This window comes from Gouania willdenowi, chromosome 21 (assembly GCF_900634775.1).
Source record: "Gouania willdenowi chromosome 21, fGouWil2.1, whole genome shotgun sequence".
Taxonomy (NCBI): Eukaryota; Metazoa; Chordata; class Actinopteri; order Blenniiformes; family Gobiesocidae; genus Gouania; species Gouania willdenowi.
Genome location: NC_041064.1, coordinates 21,500,977 through 21,517,272, shown reverse-complemented (window position 1 = coordinate 21,517,272; position 16,296 = coordinate 21,500,977). Strand labels below are relative to the sequence as shown.

Genomic DNA, 16,296 nt, shown 5'->3' with positions numbered 1-16,296 from the left:
GTGTGAAAACGTGTTCATCTTTTTTTTTTTTTTATTACACCCAAAACAACAGCTTTCTTCTTCTTTTACACACAAACAAATACACAATACCATATAGATGACTGTGGATTGTGGTTGGCACAATCTGGATTCCCTTTCTGGGAAATATGAGATTATTTCTTGAAGAAATGTCAGCATGATCAGACGATTCTGACATACTGGTTTTCTTAGTTGTATTTTACACTAGATGCAAAATTTCCTTTCTTGTTTACATATAGCCAACAATTCCAATCCCATAGTTTGACCATAACAATACAGCATGAGATAAGGTATAACTATGACCTGCAAATACAAAACTAATTATTTGGTAACAAAAAAAAAAAATAAAAAAATGGCACACAGGAAGGAATATTTACACCAATTATTCAATGAGTGGACTTGGTAAAAAGTCTCTTTTCAGCTTAAAACTGTTTACACATGACTGAAATAAGCTAAAGTATAGTAATAATAACAGTCAAAATGACACTGTGGAGACCAGCTCCAATAAATGCGAAAATGTACTCCAACAGTCGCCTCTGCCAGCAGAGAAGGTTTCAGGTGTCTTTAAGAAGATCATTTAAGGCACTTATTATTAAGCAGTCACCGTCGGAGTGTAACAAAGTAACAAGTAGCTTCATGATAGCGTCCCGTGTGGCTGTCGAGGGTTGATGTTTGATCCCATTGGAAGATCAAATAAATAGTGAGCTTATCAGTTTCTCAAAGACTATCGTACCCAGTAGGCTCACGCCACCAGCCAAAGCTTTTTCACGTCCTACCAGCTGATAGGAGCCAGGGTTCAACTCAGTCTTTTCTGTTTTGTGCTTCAAAAAAGTTCTACCAAAACTTATTTTTAAACTTTAAAGCTGCAGTATGTAGAATCGTGAGACTTGTATAGAAACAACCATGCTCCCCCCTACCTGTTTCGAAAACCTATCGTCCTTTACCGGTATCTTTTGCGACTCTTTTCTCAATAGAGACTAGTGACAAATGTAGAGACTTTATGTTGTGTTATTGAACAGTTTTCTGATGTTTTAGACTGAGATTCTGAGATGAATGCATGTATCACTCTGTAGTTACTGTAGTTGGTGACAACCACCACTTGTGCATCCAAATGCAAAATGAATTGCGTTTGTTCTCTCCACCTTAGATATGCTTCTCTTAGGTTTACATGTGATTTATCCTGTCTGTTATCACTCTCCCTCTGAAACCAGTACATGGGGCAGACCCTGCGCAGTTACAGAGATCCGCAAGAACTCAAAGCGGACCTCCGAATAGTCCATTCCAACCGAGTATGTTTGGACCTTTAGACTGGTGCTTCTCCTTGCCAGTTTTCCATTTTCAGCTTGCTTTACTGAGTAACCGTTGTGCCTAATGCCACGATGGAGACTTCTGCTGGAATATCCACCATTACACTTTTACTACAGATAAGACAAGAACATGCATCAACTTTAGTCAGGCAGCCAATAGTAACACCGCAAAACAGCTCATGGAGTACTCTGTTTGTAAAAAGATCACTGATTGGCTGAAAAGTCGCATCATGCTCCTGGATTTCTAAACTTCATAAACAGGGCCAAGAGAAGATGTAAAATTACAGTGTCCACTCAGAACACTTTGAATTCCGATATAATCAAAGTGATTATGGATACTTACATACTGCAGCTTTAACTTTTTGACCTGTCATCCTACTGTATTAACAAGCCAGAAGTTTTCATCTTTTTTCATTCTTGCTCCCTGGAACCAAGTGCATGTTCCTATTTTGATAAAATTATACTGAAAGTAGAGAGTTTTATCCTACCTATTTACACAAATGTGTCACTTTTAGTCATTTTGGAGTTCCAATTGAATGCAAACCAGTGTGATGAAGAGGAAGCTAAAGCGAATCAGGGAATCCTGGAATAGATCTGTTACAAGTGTGTGAGCGAGAAGATGGAGGAACAAAAGTGGAGGAGAGAGTAATCCGGTGCCCCGAGTCACTTTTTTTTTCATTTTGTGGCTGTTTCATCTCAGTTCCTCTTGTTCTTGTTGCTCTTGTGTTTGTCTTTCCTCCTCGCTCCCCTGACCCATCACTTCCTGATTACCCTCCTCCTCCTCCTCCTCCTCCAGAGCACTGAAGCGCTCCACCACGCAGTGAGCTGTCAGTCGGGCCTCGGGGTCGTGATCCCAGCACTCGGTAATTGTCGAGCAGAAGACATTCATTCCCTGAAGAACAGATGAGCAGAGTTACTGTGAGAGATACAAACAGAAAGCACTGTAGCAATGGTAATGGTAGTACCGGTTTCTGCGTCCATGCCGAGGGAATTTCTGGCCTTCCTCTGTCTCTCAGCACTAAGTCTCTCATGCTGTCCACACAAGGCTGCTCACAAACCTTTGAGCCAAACGCAGGTTCGTAGTTCTTCACCTCTGTACCAACACAATTTAAACTGGTATTATTAGACAAAATGATGGAATATAAATTAATTCTGTTGGATTTGGATAGTTAATCTACTAAGTCTAAATTGGACATCTAACCTCCAATGGCGTGACAACGGGAAGCCAGCTCCCACAGGACCAGCGCCATAGAGTAAACGTCCATCTGTTTAAAAGCTTCAAGATCCTCCAGGTTCACCCTGGATTCCAGCACCTCGGGGGCCATGTACCGAGCTGTGCCCACCTGGAACAGACAATCGAACACATACCACATGCATTCTGCAAAAAAAACACAACAAATCATGAACTTAAAAAAACGTATCGTTTACCTGTCCACTGTTGGCATAGTCGTCAACCGTGAGGGAGAGGTCCAATCGTAACGCCAGACCGAAGTCACATAACGCGCACTCCCTCCTGCTTTTCATCACAATGTTGCTGCTCTTTAGGTCACGATGAGCAACTGGCACCTGAAACGACGCAACCTCAACTTAGTTTAAAGGTACAAGTTGAAACGCATTAACCAGTACTCTCAACTTTTTCTGATAACTTACTGTACCTCCTAAATAAAGTACCACCAAAAACTGGGGATCAACCCAAACAAAAAATGCAAAACCTAATCCAGAGCTTTACCAAAATATGTCTCAATACAGACACTCACCCTAACCCAAACCCATCAATAACTCAAACCCCTAACCCATTGTTTTCTTCTTTCATCATCCCAAGGGTGGGATAATCATTCTTTCCTAATACCATGATTGCAGCAAGTCTACATATTTGCAGTCTACTTTTTTTTTTTTTTTTTTTTTTGCACCATTTTTGTGGGGATAACAAGGAAATAAACCCTTCAAAGTAAACAGTTCCATCTTTAAAACTTAAGAAGTTAGCCCATTGGTTCACTGCCAACGGTCCGTTGACCAAACTTTAGGAAAGGTTACCATATAAATATGGCAAAAGCTCGACATTAAAGATCAGATGGTGTATTAAAGATGGCAAATATGGAAAAACAAATCACCTGAAGATATTCTGACATTTGATTAATATGGTGACATTACCTGGCAAAATTCTATTAAAACTGGTCGAGAACAACTTTGAAAAAAAATAAGCAGAACCAATACTCATTTGACCACATGACAGTTGAGCTCAAATCTAAAAGAAAAAAAAAAAGTTTGGTTTGGCTTCATGTCAAAAATCACATTTCCCTCTTTATCTGGTTTGATGACATATTTGCCACATTAGCTCACAGCAAAGGCTCGAGTTTCAACAGAGTCTATGCAGAGGATTTATGTTCCCACTAAAGTGAGTGTGAGTTTTTCTCCTGGGACAGTGATTACCTTCCAAAGTCTATAAACAGGTCTCTTAATGTTAGGAAAGCCCACACACACCCATCCATAGTCTACACTTATAGTTCATGAAGTGTTTCCTAGCTTGAAGGGATCCTCCACTTTTCTTACAAATCTGGTCTAAAATCTTTGAAATGTACTTATTAGAAAATATATGCCAAACAAAACGCATTATTTTTGCACCATTTTCATTTTATTGCCTTTCAAAAATGGGACGACTTTACAGTTTAAGAGCCTGTGATCCACCATCTAAAAATCATGTGATTGTTGATGTCACACGGCCCCACTGCCTGTAAACATCCCACTGTTTTCTATTGGAGTGAAAATGACAACTTGTGCAGCTTTTGGTTGCTTTAAACAATCAGGAAAAGTTAAAGATGTTGATGTAATCCTATTGTGTTTACCGAAAGAGGATAAAAACAGTTGTGAGTGACCAGAAAAAATATGTGACCGCAGGGGGCAACAGTTCCAACTCTGCAGTTTTGTAGTAGACAGTGAAGCAGAGAAGAAGAGCTCTCCTAAAGAACTTTTACTCTCCCTTAAACAGTGTGCGGCTGACTCCCTTATGACCAAAGTTAGCGAGAAACGATGAACTTTTGGATCAGTCTTTCAATCCTCAGGGTTTGTGTGTCTTCAGCAAAAAGTTGTTTCTGTTCTTTGTTTTTGGTTCCTTTTTATTTTAATTCCCAGATGTGAGATTTCATCCTTAAAGGTGCAGTCTGCAACTCTTATAAAAATGACTTTTTGTCATATTTGCTAAAGCTGTCACTATGTAAGGACAGCTTTACATGAAACTAGTAGTTTGTGTGAAAAAAAAAAAACAGACTCATTGAGTCCCCCCTGCTGCTGCTGCAGCCGTTGGCAGATTGCCAAAATGCACCATGACAGAGCAAAAAGAACCAATCAGAGCCAGGATTGTGTTTGATAGGCTGTCTGACAGCTGTTGCTCACAGTCCCCGCACCTTTCCCGTTGCTGGAGCACCCGTCTTTTTTTACAGTGTATGGTCTGGAGGAGTAGAACATGGAATTAGCGACACTTCTGCTTGCAAGATAAACACTGCTGCTTGATTTACATTGTGTTTGATTTGTAATTGTTACATTAGAACTCTGTGGTGCATGTGTTGTTCATGTGCGCGCGGCAGCCTCCGTGTGGGCTGCTGTAAGTGACACTGTGTTGTTGCTGCTGCTGCTGAAGTGTGTGCACATTGAGACAGAGAAGCGCTGCAGTAATATGTTTTTAACAGTGCATGTTATATTAATGTGATGTTGCTGTCGGACTAACGTTAGCGTGTTAGCTCCTCTGAGGGAGGGACTTTGGGAAGTTTGGAGGCAGGGCAAGAGAGCAGCGGGGAGGGAGGGATCTGAGAGTTGCGGACTGCACCTTTAACAGGGATATGTATAAATGTTGTAATCTAAAAATACCTTTTCCTAATTGATAGTAATTCACATTTGTTAACCTAGAGACCAGAGACTTGGAAGAACATCATCAGGCTTTCTACAGCTTTTTGTTTTTTCAAATTTAATATGTTAAATATTCTCCCGAATAGAGATCACATTAAAATGATGTGAATTACCACATGCTTTTAAACTGTAATGTAGTCCCACTTTTAAAAGGCAAATAAATTAATATGGTGCATAATAATGAATTTTGTTCGACATATATCTTCTAATAAGTATGTTTCAAAGATTTTAGGCCCAATTTGTAAAAACAGTGGAGGATCCCTTTAACAACAGCAAAAGAAAAGATGTTACCTTTGGTACCCCGTTGGGTGTTGTGTCACTATGGAGATGAGCTAATCCTTTAGCAATGCTGCTTGCAATGGCAATAAGTTCTTCCCAGCTCACTATGTTCACTGTTAGGAAATCCTGCAAGTTTCCAAGGCTGTGATAGGCCAGAACCAGCCAGTAGGTTTGCAGGGAGTGCCCGGGTGATTCCCTCTGTTCTGCTGCCAGGAACTTAACAACATTGTCATGCTCCAGCTGGGGGTCTGAGAAGATGGAGCACTCGTTTCTCCATGAAGCGTATTCCATGGCTGGAAACACCTTCACCGCCACAGTTTCATAAATGTTCACACCACCTCTTTCTCCCTGCAGCAGCCGAGCCTTCCAAACCTCAGCAAAGCGTCCCTTCCCCACCTGCAGCTCCATCTTAATGGGCAGCACATTAGTCATCCGGCCATTCCAATCTGTGTTCTCAGTGATGACGTCATCGTTGAAAGATGGTCCCTTTGTGTTAGACTCCTCTCCTTCAGAAGCAGGGCCTGCCATACCTCCTACGTCCTGTGCTCGAGCACCAGGACCCCCATGCTGACTGTCTAAGGCCTGGTAGAGCTCCGGGCTACCTTTGGTGGGCCAATCAGGGCGTGCAGGAGGACCAGGTTTATTAGGGCGGCGGATACGGTAAAAGTAGAAGGCAGCGGTTGCAAAGATTGCCACCAGGATGAGAGGAACCAAACTGACCACCACTACTGGGATCACATCTTTACTTTGCAATCGCGAGAAACCTGCAGGAAACAGTCAAAATACATGTGTTCATTCAATTTATTGCTTTAACACTTCAATATCAAGAGGTGAAAGTAACAGATTACAAGTACCCACATTACTGTAACTGAGTTGCATTTATGTGTACTTGTACTTTTTCGAGTTTATTTCCAAATCAGTAATTTTACTTGTACTTAAGTACATTTAAAGAAGTAAAGTAATTAGTTGCATTTCTACACTCATTGTGGAGTGAATTACTATTTTTTGTTTCACTGTGAAACTACAAAAAAAAGTTAATGACCAGACAACAATCAAATGCATCACATCATAGACAATCAACCAGATTAAAACGTAATGCACGGCACCAAAAAAGTATTGACTGTTGGTTATTTTCCATATGTTCTTAGTCTTTAGGTTTAGGGTTTCTACCTATTATGTTGTTACCCACATGGCACAAATGGCATGGCACTGTTTTAGAGTTCATAAATGTATCTATACTAAGATTTTTTTTTTATTATTATTTTGAATTGAATTCATTGGTGTTGTTTTATTTTAAAAAGAATTGGACATTTTGACAAACCATTTATTTTTACAGATGTATTTGTGGAAAATAAATTAAGTTCCAATTGTGCCAGGAAACGTGGTAAGATTTATTACCAAAAATAAACGTGGGTGGTGAAAGTAACTTGTAACTTTTACTTTGAGCACTATTTAAATTGAGCTACTTTTTACTTGTACTTGGGTATTTTATGTATGACTTACTCGTTCTTGTACTTGGGTACAATTTCAATCAAGTAACAGTACTTCTACTTGAGTAGGACATATCAGTACTCTTTAGACCTCTGTCAATAACCAACCATCCATCAATCCATCCAATCACTCTCTCTCATGTACCATTGGCTCCTTTGTCAAAGATGAGTTTGTCGTTACATTCGTGTTCACCCTGGCAGCCACAGACCATCATGTCTCCATGCTCTGAGGGCTGTGGGACCATGTGACACTCTCTTCTGGTTAAGTTTACCAGCAGGTTTGGGTCAACGCCCTCCAGTGGCAGCGTCCTGTGGTGACACATGGTCTGTACCGTCATTGTGTCGTTGTTTTTCCTCCTGAAAGACGAAAGAAAACATGAAAACTATTCATAGTCTGACATGTTTGGTCCTGTTCGGCGTTGCAGGGATTTGCTGGTGCCCATCCAGTCCATCAGGGCAAACATAGAAAAGCAGACAGACAAACTCCCATTTACTACTACAGGCAAACTGAAGACTCCCACACAGGGTTGCCCAATCCTGGTCCTCAAGAGCCCCTATCCAGCATGTTTTAGATGTTTCCATCTTCCAACACACCTGATTCAAATGATTAACTCATCATCAAGCTCTGCAGAAGCCTGATAATGATCCTGGTCATTTCAATCAGGTGTGTTGGAAGAGGGAAACATCTAAAACATGCTGGATAGTGGCTCTTGAGGACCAGGATTGGCCACCCCTGCTCCAACTGACTTAACATACATGGTTCCACACAGAAAGAACCCCAGTTGAACCCTAAAGTTTAAAGCCCAGGACTTTCTACTTGCTGAGAGGCAGATGTGCAAACCACTACACTGTTTATTTGTGATGACCTTAACCCTCGAGGCACTTTTTAAAAAAGTTTAGCTTAGGTACCAAAACGGTACCCTTCATCAAACTGTCATAAAAATGTATATAACTTCCCCCATTTTTTTCTATTCTATCAGATCTTTTCAACAACTCCAAACGGAACCATGGATATAAAGTTTTCATTGAATTTCTGTAATTTTTTTCCTTCATGTTTCTATGCCCTTTTTGTCATAAAAAATTATTTTTTTCAATGACAAAAACAGAAAACATGCATTTTTTTTTTTGAAAAATAATGTGCAAAGTGGAACATTTGATATGAAGTTATTAGGTCAATAATTGACAAGAGCATTGATTCCACTTAAAACCTGTTTTCTCTGTATTTTGAAGGTAGAGGCTTAGGTGTATTACGTATTTATAGAAAGAGGAGGCTCTCCTTTGATCAAGAAAAATCATAAACAAAATTAATTTTGGCTTTTGTTATTCGACATTTACACACGCCTTAAAACACATACACACAAAATACATTCTTAAACACTTTAACACCACTCCTTTAAGTGTATCCCAACTCACCAAAACCATTTGTATGGCTTTCAGCTTTTTTTATTGCCATGCATTTTGCAGGGTAAGAATAACTGTCCTCCATTGAAACTATGTAATAAACCTCTGCTGGCCCAGGTTGTTTATCCTGTATTTATGAAGGTAGAGACTTGGATTTATCAGGTGTTTTTGGGAAAAATCATTTTTATATGTCAGGATAACAGTATATCCAAAATATGAGGTTATAATAAGAGTCAATGGGACCAAATCGGTCCTGAACTCAAAGAGTGTCGGTAGACTTTATATCTCCTGTTCTATACATCTTGCAATAAAAGTGATCATGGAATTAAGAACATGACAACAAAAAAACAAAAAAAAAAACTCCTGTCCAATGTTTATACAATTAGGCTTTAAACTGAAAGAGATATTGAGAGTTTAAAACACTGAATAAGCAGAAGGTCCACGTTTGGTCCCCAAATGTGCCTCGAGGGTACGAGCACGATGAAACTGTGCGTTAAGTTTCCCTGACCAGTTTGTTTTCTCCTCTACACATTTTGTTCTTATCATTTGGCTTTCCTGTAGACATCTGGAAGGGCCGGGCAGGCTGACGTGAACAGGAAATGAGAGTGGGTGCAGCAAGGGGGATCCCAGCGCAGCTCCGTTATCCAAACAAAAGCACCAAGCTGCTGAAATTCTCTCTAGCATGGAAAACAACCGTGTGCAAGCGAAGCAGAAAAAAGGCCTGACTTTGGTTTCATTGTTTTAGGTCATCCTGCAGAACTGAGAAAAAGAGGAATAAATGGTTTCTGCCTTTATCATGATGCTGGTCAACAACATTATCTGTTCTTTCACACGGTTGAATGAATGGAATGATTGAATCATGAAGAGTGATGGCTTAGAACTTTGTTTCGTTATATTGTTGGAACGTCATCCTTATTATCATCATTATCAACATTTTTATTCTTTGCTTGGTGGGGACTTTTTGAAGTGGTTGTAAAAAAAAAAAAAAAAGACAGAGAATTTGGACATACTGGGTCACACCAATAATGTGTTTTTTTGTTTTGTTTTTTTAACCAAGACCATCATTTCTTAATGCATTGATAACTGCACAGCAGTTACACCACAGAGACACAACAGAACAGACATGGAAACATGAAAAACACACGATCGAGCTTCTAAAGAATAATAGATTTTTCCTAAAAGAAAACAAAAACAGCCTCACCATGATTTAAAAAGGCAGAAAACAACCACAAATGTATATATACAATGTTAAGGATGCTCTGAAATTACCAAAATATAATAAAAACAAAATGAACTTTTTTTTCAATCAAATAACAGAATTGTGTAAAATCTTAGTTTGTTCCATTAATTTGATTTTATTCAATTATTTATTTTTAAAAAGGCTGTAGGCTTCCTATAGCAGAAAGACAATTTTGTCTGCATTCTAATGTATTTCAACAACAGCTTAAAAAAAATATATATTTATATATATTTAATATTTGGCTTCCTCAGCAAATTAAATCGAATGTGTTCGATAGTGAAACTGAGTGAAAAAGGAGAATGTTTTCTCACCATATGGCAACGCAGATTTCCTCAGCAACCTCACAGAAGGAGCTTAGAGTGCAGTTACTGAAGCAAACACTATCTTTACACATCGGAATGGAGGCCTCGCACCATTTACACATGTTAGAACTCAAATGACTGAAAGACTGGACGACAAGTGGAAAACCTGAAAGAGAAAGAAAACAATATTAATGCAACGACACACATCTGTGTACGAGAACTTTGGCATCACAGGAACAATGTCGGCAAAGCACAAACTGTAATCACCCGTGTTTGGCTTGAGGCTAAACATAACATCACACAAGTATGGTAATTTTCCTATTAGTGTATAAAACTATGAAGAGGGAAAACACTCAGGATCACAAATGTAGAGGTTTCTGGGTAAAAAGCCAAAAAAAGCCAACTAGAATATTTGCATTTCCTGAAGAAAATGGAAGTGAGGATGCAGGTGCATGACCCTGCATTAGCTAGTATTAGCAGAGGTGGGACCAAGTCATTGTTACATCATTGCAAGTCATGAGTAAGTCTCAAGTCCATAGTCAAGTCCCGAGTCAATACAACAAGTCCCGAATCAAGTCCCAAGTCCGACCATTTGAGTCCTTTCGAGTCATTTTAACAACAGAGTAATAATATTTACACAGACCATGTATGCTTTGATCACCTATATCTATTTATCCTTTTTAATATTCTTTTCACATGTTAAAATTCTTCACATTTGAAAAACAAAATTAATTTTTTTTTTTTTTTTTTTTTTTTTTTTTTTTAGTGGTGGCTGTGAACAGAGGAAGAGGTGAGTGGAAATTCCATAAAACAGGTATTTGGGAACAAGGTGTCTAAGGTTGAGCCCAGTATGAGTGTTATCCCACAGCCCAAGGCCAGTGCATACATGACAAATGTATTTCCAAGAACCGCCACTGCAAAACCCACGAGCCGCCCCCGGGCCCGAAGAAGCAGTCAGGCCAGCAGCGAGAGCGGGCAGCCTAAGGGCCCCCGGCGACCACCCCACGGCCAAGCAGCCCCCCGCACGCCCCCAAGGTCCCAAGCCGAGAGGCAGCCATCGCCCCCCCCATACACACCCGAGAAAGCCCCAAGGAGCCAAGGACCCAGCGCACCACGCCACCGATCCCCCCCCCAACCCCCATACCCCCCACCCCACCGACCCCCCCCCCCCCCCCACACACACCCCCGCGCCCAACCCCCCGAGGGGAGGGCCCAGAGAACTCCCTGCCCGAGGCCCCAGCGGAGGAACCGAAGCCCACGCCCAGCAGACGACCAGAGCCGCGCCGAACGGGCAGCCGGCGGGCACCCGCCGGCGAGCCCAGAGCCAGCAGGGGCCCGACCCCAGGCCAGAAGGACCCGGAATGGATGCAGCACCAGGAGCAGCCCGCCCAGGGAGGACGACCACACCCCAAGCCGCATAAGGCACCAGGGGGCCGCTGGGAGTCCCCCCGCCGGCCCCCAGGCACCCCAACCTAGCCCCCCATGGCGCCCCAGATCACCCCCTGCTGATGCCGCCCGCGCCACGAGCTTCAGTTTTTTTTAAAGCCAGGGCCCCCCCCAAGGGCCAAGCCAGACCGCCCCGCCGGGATGTGGCCCCCTGTTCGGGCCCCGACACCCTGCCTCACGGGGCACTGCCCAAGCAGGGGCCGTACCAGTAGGTACGCAAGGGCGCGGCACGCGCCACCCGCCCCGAAAGACCCCCCCCACGACCGGCCCGGCCAGCAGGCCAAGCACCCCGGGCCCAGGAGCACCCCCCGGGAACAGGACCCCCCAAGGGCAAGCCCCGGGCCAAGCCCCCCGGGACGCGCCCCCCACCCCGGCCCAGGACCCGGCCACAGCCCAGCAGAACCGCACAGCCCCAGACGGCACAAGGCCAGCAGCCCAGGGCCCGCCGTCCCCCGGACGGCGCAAGCCACGGGGCAGCGCCCCCCGCCGGCCCGCGAGCAACCGGCGACCCCCACCGCGGGGACGGAGGCACCCCAACGGCACACATCAAGTAAGGGACAGCAGCCCCCAGCCAAAGATGCCCGGACCCACCCACCAGTCCGCAGATGGCAGGACGTACCCACCAGGCGGCCGAAAGCAACCTCAACCACCGGAAACAGCTAGCGCCGGCCCCCCCAGTAACAGCATCATCCCGAGGCGCCAAACAACCCCGCCCCAACCCCGGTGAGGACACCAGCACCCCCCCAGCACACCCACCCCCCAAACCGGCGAGGCAGGCCGCCCCGGGCCCGCACACCGCGGGGCCCGCCCCCAAGGCCACCAGGAGACGAAACAAGCACCAAAGCCACACCCAAGGGGGAGAGGCACCCCCGCGCCCCACCAGGCCGACACCGCCCGGAAAGACCCCGCAAGGAGAGACCCAGGCAAAGCCCCTCCGAGACCCACCGCCACGGCCCGACCGCACCATCGTGATGTATTTTTTACTCTATGCAGTGGCCCAGCCACCAACAGAGGGGCCAGGCCCCCACCGGAGAGGCCCAAATGTGTGTACCAACCCACCACCCTGTTATGGTGCCTCTCCATTCCCCAATGGAGAGGCACTTCCCGATCCCCTGTGTGAATGTGTGTGTTTGGTGAATGTATGGGGTGTGATTAAAAGAAGGGGGATGGAGGGGAGCGGTGCTCCCCATCCAGCCTCTGTGGATTTATGTGTATGTGGTGTAATAGGCCGGAGGGTGTAAGTGATAATACACCCTCCGGGGGGTGTGGCATGTTGAGATGTGATTAAAATTGGAGGGATTAGTAGGGCAACTAGGGTGGGAGTGCCGCCCCCCACGCCACTACATAGTAACACAGGTGGCGGCCCCCTCCACCCCCAGCCCCACCATCCAGCCCCCCAAGGGTTGGGTATGGGTGTGTGGTGCATTTTGTGAGTGAGCCAGACCAGCTGGGAGTGTGGTGAAGTGAACATGTAGGAGGCCTGTCCGGTGTGAGCCGGGCCCGTCCGCATGGCGGGCCACGCGAGAGGGTAGATGGCGCAGACGGGCAAGTGGCACTGTGGGCCCCGGAGCAGCACAGCCAGAGACCCCCCCCCACGGCACCCCCCAGACCGCGCCGGCCCGCGGAGCACGGCGACAACCCCCACCCCCGGGCACAGCCAGGCACCAACCCCATCCCCCGGCGCCCCAGGGGGCGACGCCCGCCGCGCGCCGGCCCGGAGCAACGCCACCCCGCCGCCAAGGGGGCGGCCGAGCGGGGGGGAGGCCCGCGCCCGCACCAGGGCCAGCACAGGCCCACCCGGCGCCACGATACAACACTCTCCACCGGGAGGCGGCCCCGGCCCCCCCGACTAGAGAGGACGCCATCCACCGCCAAGCAGGGCCATCCCGCCAGCCACGGACCGGCAAGCCGGAGTACCGAAGCACCCCCACACCAACGGCGCCAATGGAGCCCCCCCCCCCCCACGGAGGCGATCCCCGACGACCCACGCACCGGCACGAGACACCCCCCCGACGCCAGCCCACCCCGGACGACAGCGGGCCCGAGGCCACCAGCCCCGCCCCGCCCAAGGCTGCGCAGCGCCGCCACGAGCCGCGGCCGGTCCCCGGGCAGATGGCAGGAGAGCACTCCCCCGGAAACGTAGACCAAGGATCCGCCCCCGGGGCACCCCCGCCCCGGAATCGCGCCCACGGCGCCCGGTGCACCCAGCCAGCAGACCAGCCAATCCCGACAAGGATCCACCAGGCCAAGAACCACGCGCCGCGCCCCCGCACACCCACCCAATACGACCCCCGGGGAGACCCCATAGCACCCCCACCCCACCCCTCTAGCCGTAACGGCCACACCCCGGCCATTGCGGTATCAAACAAAAAGCCCCGGAGGGGGCCCCGCCTGGCTCGCCGCGCAAGCGACATCCCTGGCAAAGGCGCGCCCCAGGGAGCCAAGCCTAGGACCCGCAAGGGCCGACGGAAGCAACCCACAGCCACACCCCGCCACCCCAGCGACCCAGGAGGCAATCGCCGACCCCGGCAGCAGCCACCCCAAAGCCACCCCCACCCCGGATCCCCCCGGACCGGAGCCAAGGACCCCACCACCCCAGGCCCCCCAACGAGACCACCCCCCAGCCAACCCACCCGGCACGGCACCGCCCGTCCCCAGGCGGGAGCCACAGCCCCCCCACCAGCGCCCCAGGCCAACGGGAGCCCCCCAAACCCAACCCAACAGGATGGCGGGCGCAAGAGCAAAGGAGGAGGGGGGGGGAGGACGAGACAGGGGGACAGGGAGCAAGGGGAAGGAGCGGCAGGGGAGCACGCAGGGCCCAGCCCCAGAGACCAACCAGATGTGCACGCGAGGGCAACAGCGCCAAATCAAACAGCCCCGGGACCTCGTGAACACCCAGAAGGAATGCACACCCGTGTCGAGGCAACAAGAGACCCCGGCACCCACCCCAGCCACCCCGGCCAAGACCACCCCAGAGGCCCAAGGTGGCCCAAGCTTACAGTTGGGCTAGTGCGTTAGTAAAGAGTGGTGCTGGCAGTCGCTTGCAGGCTAGATCATCAGGGTTTTTAAAAATTTAGATTTAATGCAATTAAAAAAGGAGTCCAACGCTCCTCAAAGCACGTTATTTTTTTTTGTTTTCTGAGAGCAGACATCTTTTCCATGGAAATAAATTCTGTGAGGAGATTTTGCCATTGGTTTATGTTTAAGGATTTTTTGTCTTTCCAATTTAGTAATATTGTTTTTTTTGCTATGGCTAGTGCCGCAAGGATTGATTGTGATTGGTTTGCTGGAAGTTGAAGCATTGTCAGGTCTCCAATCAAACAAAGATTTGGAGATAAAGGAATCCTGCAGTCCAAATGGAGGACAGTTTTTCAGTGATTAGAATCCAAAGTGTTGACTGGGGAGCAAAGCCATAAGGCATGTAGATAGGAATCCGCTGTATTCTGGGTGCACTGAGAGCAGATGTCTGTTGCTAAGAAGCCCATTTTATGCATTTTCTGTTGGGTAGTGTGGGATCTGTGGAGGACCTTGTATTGAATTAGCTGAAGGTTTGTGTTTTTTGTCATCTTAAAAGTATTACAACAAATTTCTGTCCAGAAATCAGTGCTCGGGGTGGATTGAGAGTTCGGCCCCTCCCACTTCGCGATTGGTAAGTAATTACAGTTAGTGTTCGAGAGCGCTCTGTATATTTTTGAGAGTTTTTTGATTTTGTTGAGATTTTTTTCATATATATAGCCAGTTCTGGAGGTTGTAAAGTAGTTAAGTCTAGTGGAGTATTTTTCTTTATTGTCTCTGTTACTTGTAAGTACTGTAGAAAGTTACTTTTTATTTATATCGAATGCTTGGGTTAGATTGTTATATGGCCTGATCTTGTCATTTTCAAAAGGTCTTGGAGATGAGTGATTCCACTCTCTTCCCATGTTTTCAGATAGAGTGGTGTTTTTTTATTTTTAAAGTCAGGGTTGTGCCAGATTGGAGACAGTATACTAATTTTTAATTGGACATTTGTGATGTCCAGGGCTTTCCACCATGCAGTCAGTGTGGAGGCAATTAGTGGGTTTTTAAAGCAGTTGTGATGTTTGAGGGTCGCAGTGATAAAAGGGAGATCAGAGAGTTTAATGTGTTTGCAGTCTAACTGTTCTATTTCTAGCCAGGTGTTGTAGTATTCTTTTGGTTTTAGCCACTCTGTTAAATATAATATTTGGTTTGCTAAGTAATAATGCATGAAATTAGGGGCTTCTAAACCACCCTCGTCTTTGTTTTTTTGAAGGGTTGAAAGGCTTATTTTAGGTTTTTTATTTCTAGTATAGAATTTTGTAGTTGCAGAATCTAATCTTTGAAACCATTGTTTTGGTGGTTTTCAGTGGTATCATTGAGAACAGGTAGTTTATTTTAGGTAAGATTTTCATTTTAACTGAAGCTATCCTGCCAAGTAGTGAGATGGGGAGATTGTTCCATCTCCGCAGATCTTCTGTGACTTTGTCCAACATCGGATCATGATTTAGTTTAATTAATTCATTTAAGTTTGGTGATATATTTAAGCCTAGATATTTAATTGTATTTGTGGTGGAGGGGTGTTGTGGATTTTGGTTTGCAGGATTCCATGAGTTTTTTGTCAAAGGGAGGATTGATGATTTTGTCCAGTTAATGGAATAGTCTGATAATTTAGAGAAGCTGTTTATTAGATTAAATACTCTTCCTCTAAAGAGGATTGCGGTTCTTCCAAATAGAGTAAGATGTCATCCGCGTAAAGATTAATTTTGTGTTCTGAGATGGATGAGTGGATTCCTTTAATAACAGAGTTCTGACGTACAGCTGCTGCGAGGGGTTCAACGAATATTGCAAAAAGCAAAGGTGAGAGTGGGCAGCCTTGTCTGGTTCCCCTCTGCAGTGTGAAGCTTTGGGATGTTATT

The 16,296-nt window shown here is 46.0% G+C and overlaps 1 protein-coding gene across 1 annotated transcript in view; it reads right to left on the bottom strand.

Moving 5' to 3' along the window:
* Nucleotides 1-309: 309 nt before the first annotated feature.
* Nucleotides 310-16,296, bottom strand: part of LOC114455580 (TGF-beta receptor type-2-like) — a 30,205-nt gene continuing 14,218 nt past the window's right edge. Inside the window, exons 2-8 of the mRNA XM_028436906.1 lie at nt 9,947-10,103; nt 7,140-7,351; nt 5,517-6,268; nt 2,754-2,891; nt 2,527-2,668; nt 2,291-2,418; nt 310-2,217 (exon numbers count right to left, since the gene is read on the bottom strand). Coding sequence (XP_028292707.1) covers nt 2,017-2,217; nt 2,291-2,418; nt 2,527-2,668; nt 2,754-2,891; nt 5,517-6,268; nt 7,140-7,351; nt 9,947-10,103 — 1,730 coding nt within the window. The 3' untranslated portion in view covers nt 310-2,016. The remainder of the gene's footprint in view (nt 2,218-2,290; nt 2,419-2,526; nt 2,669-2,753; nt 2,892-5,516; nt 6,269-7,139; nt 7,352-9,946; nt 10,104-16,296) is intronic.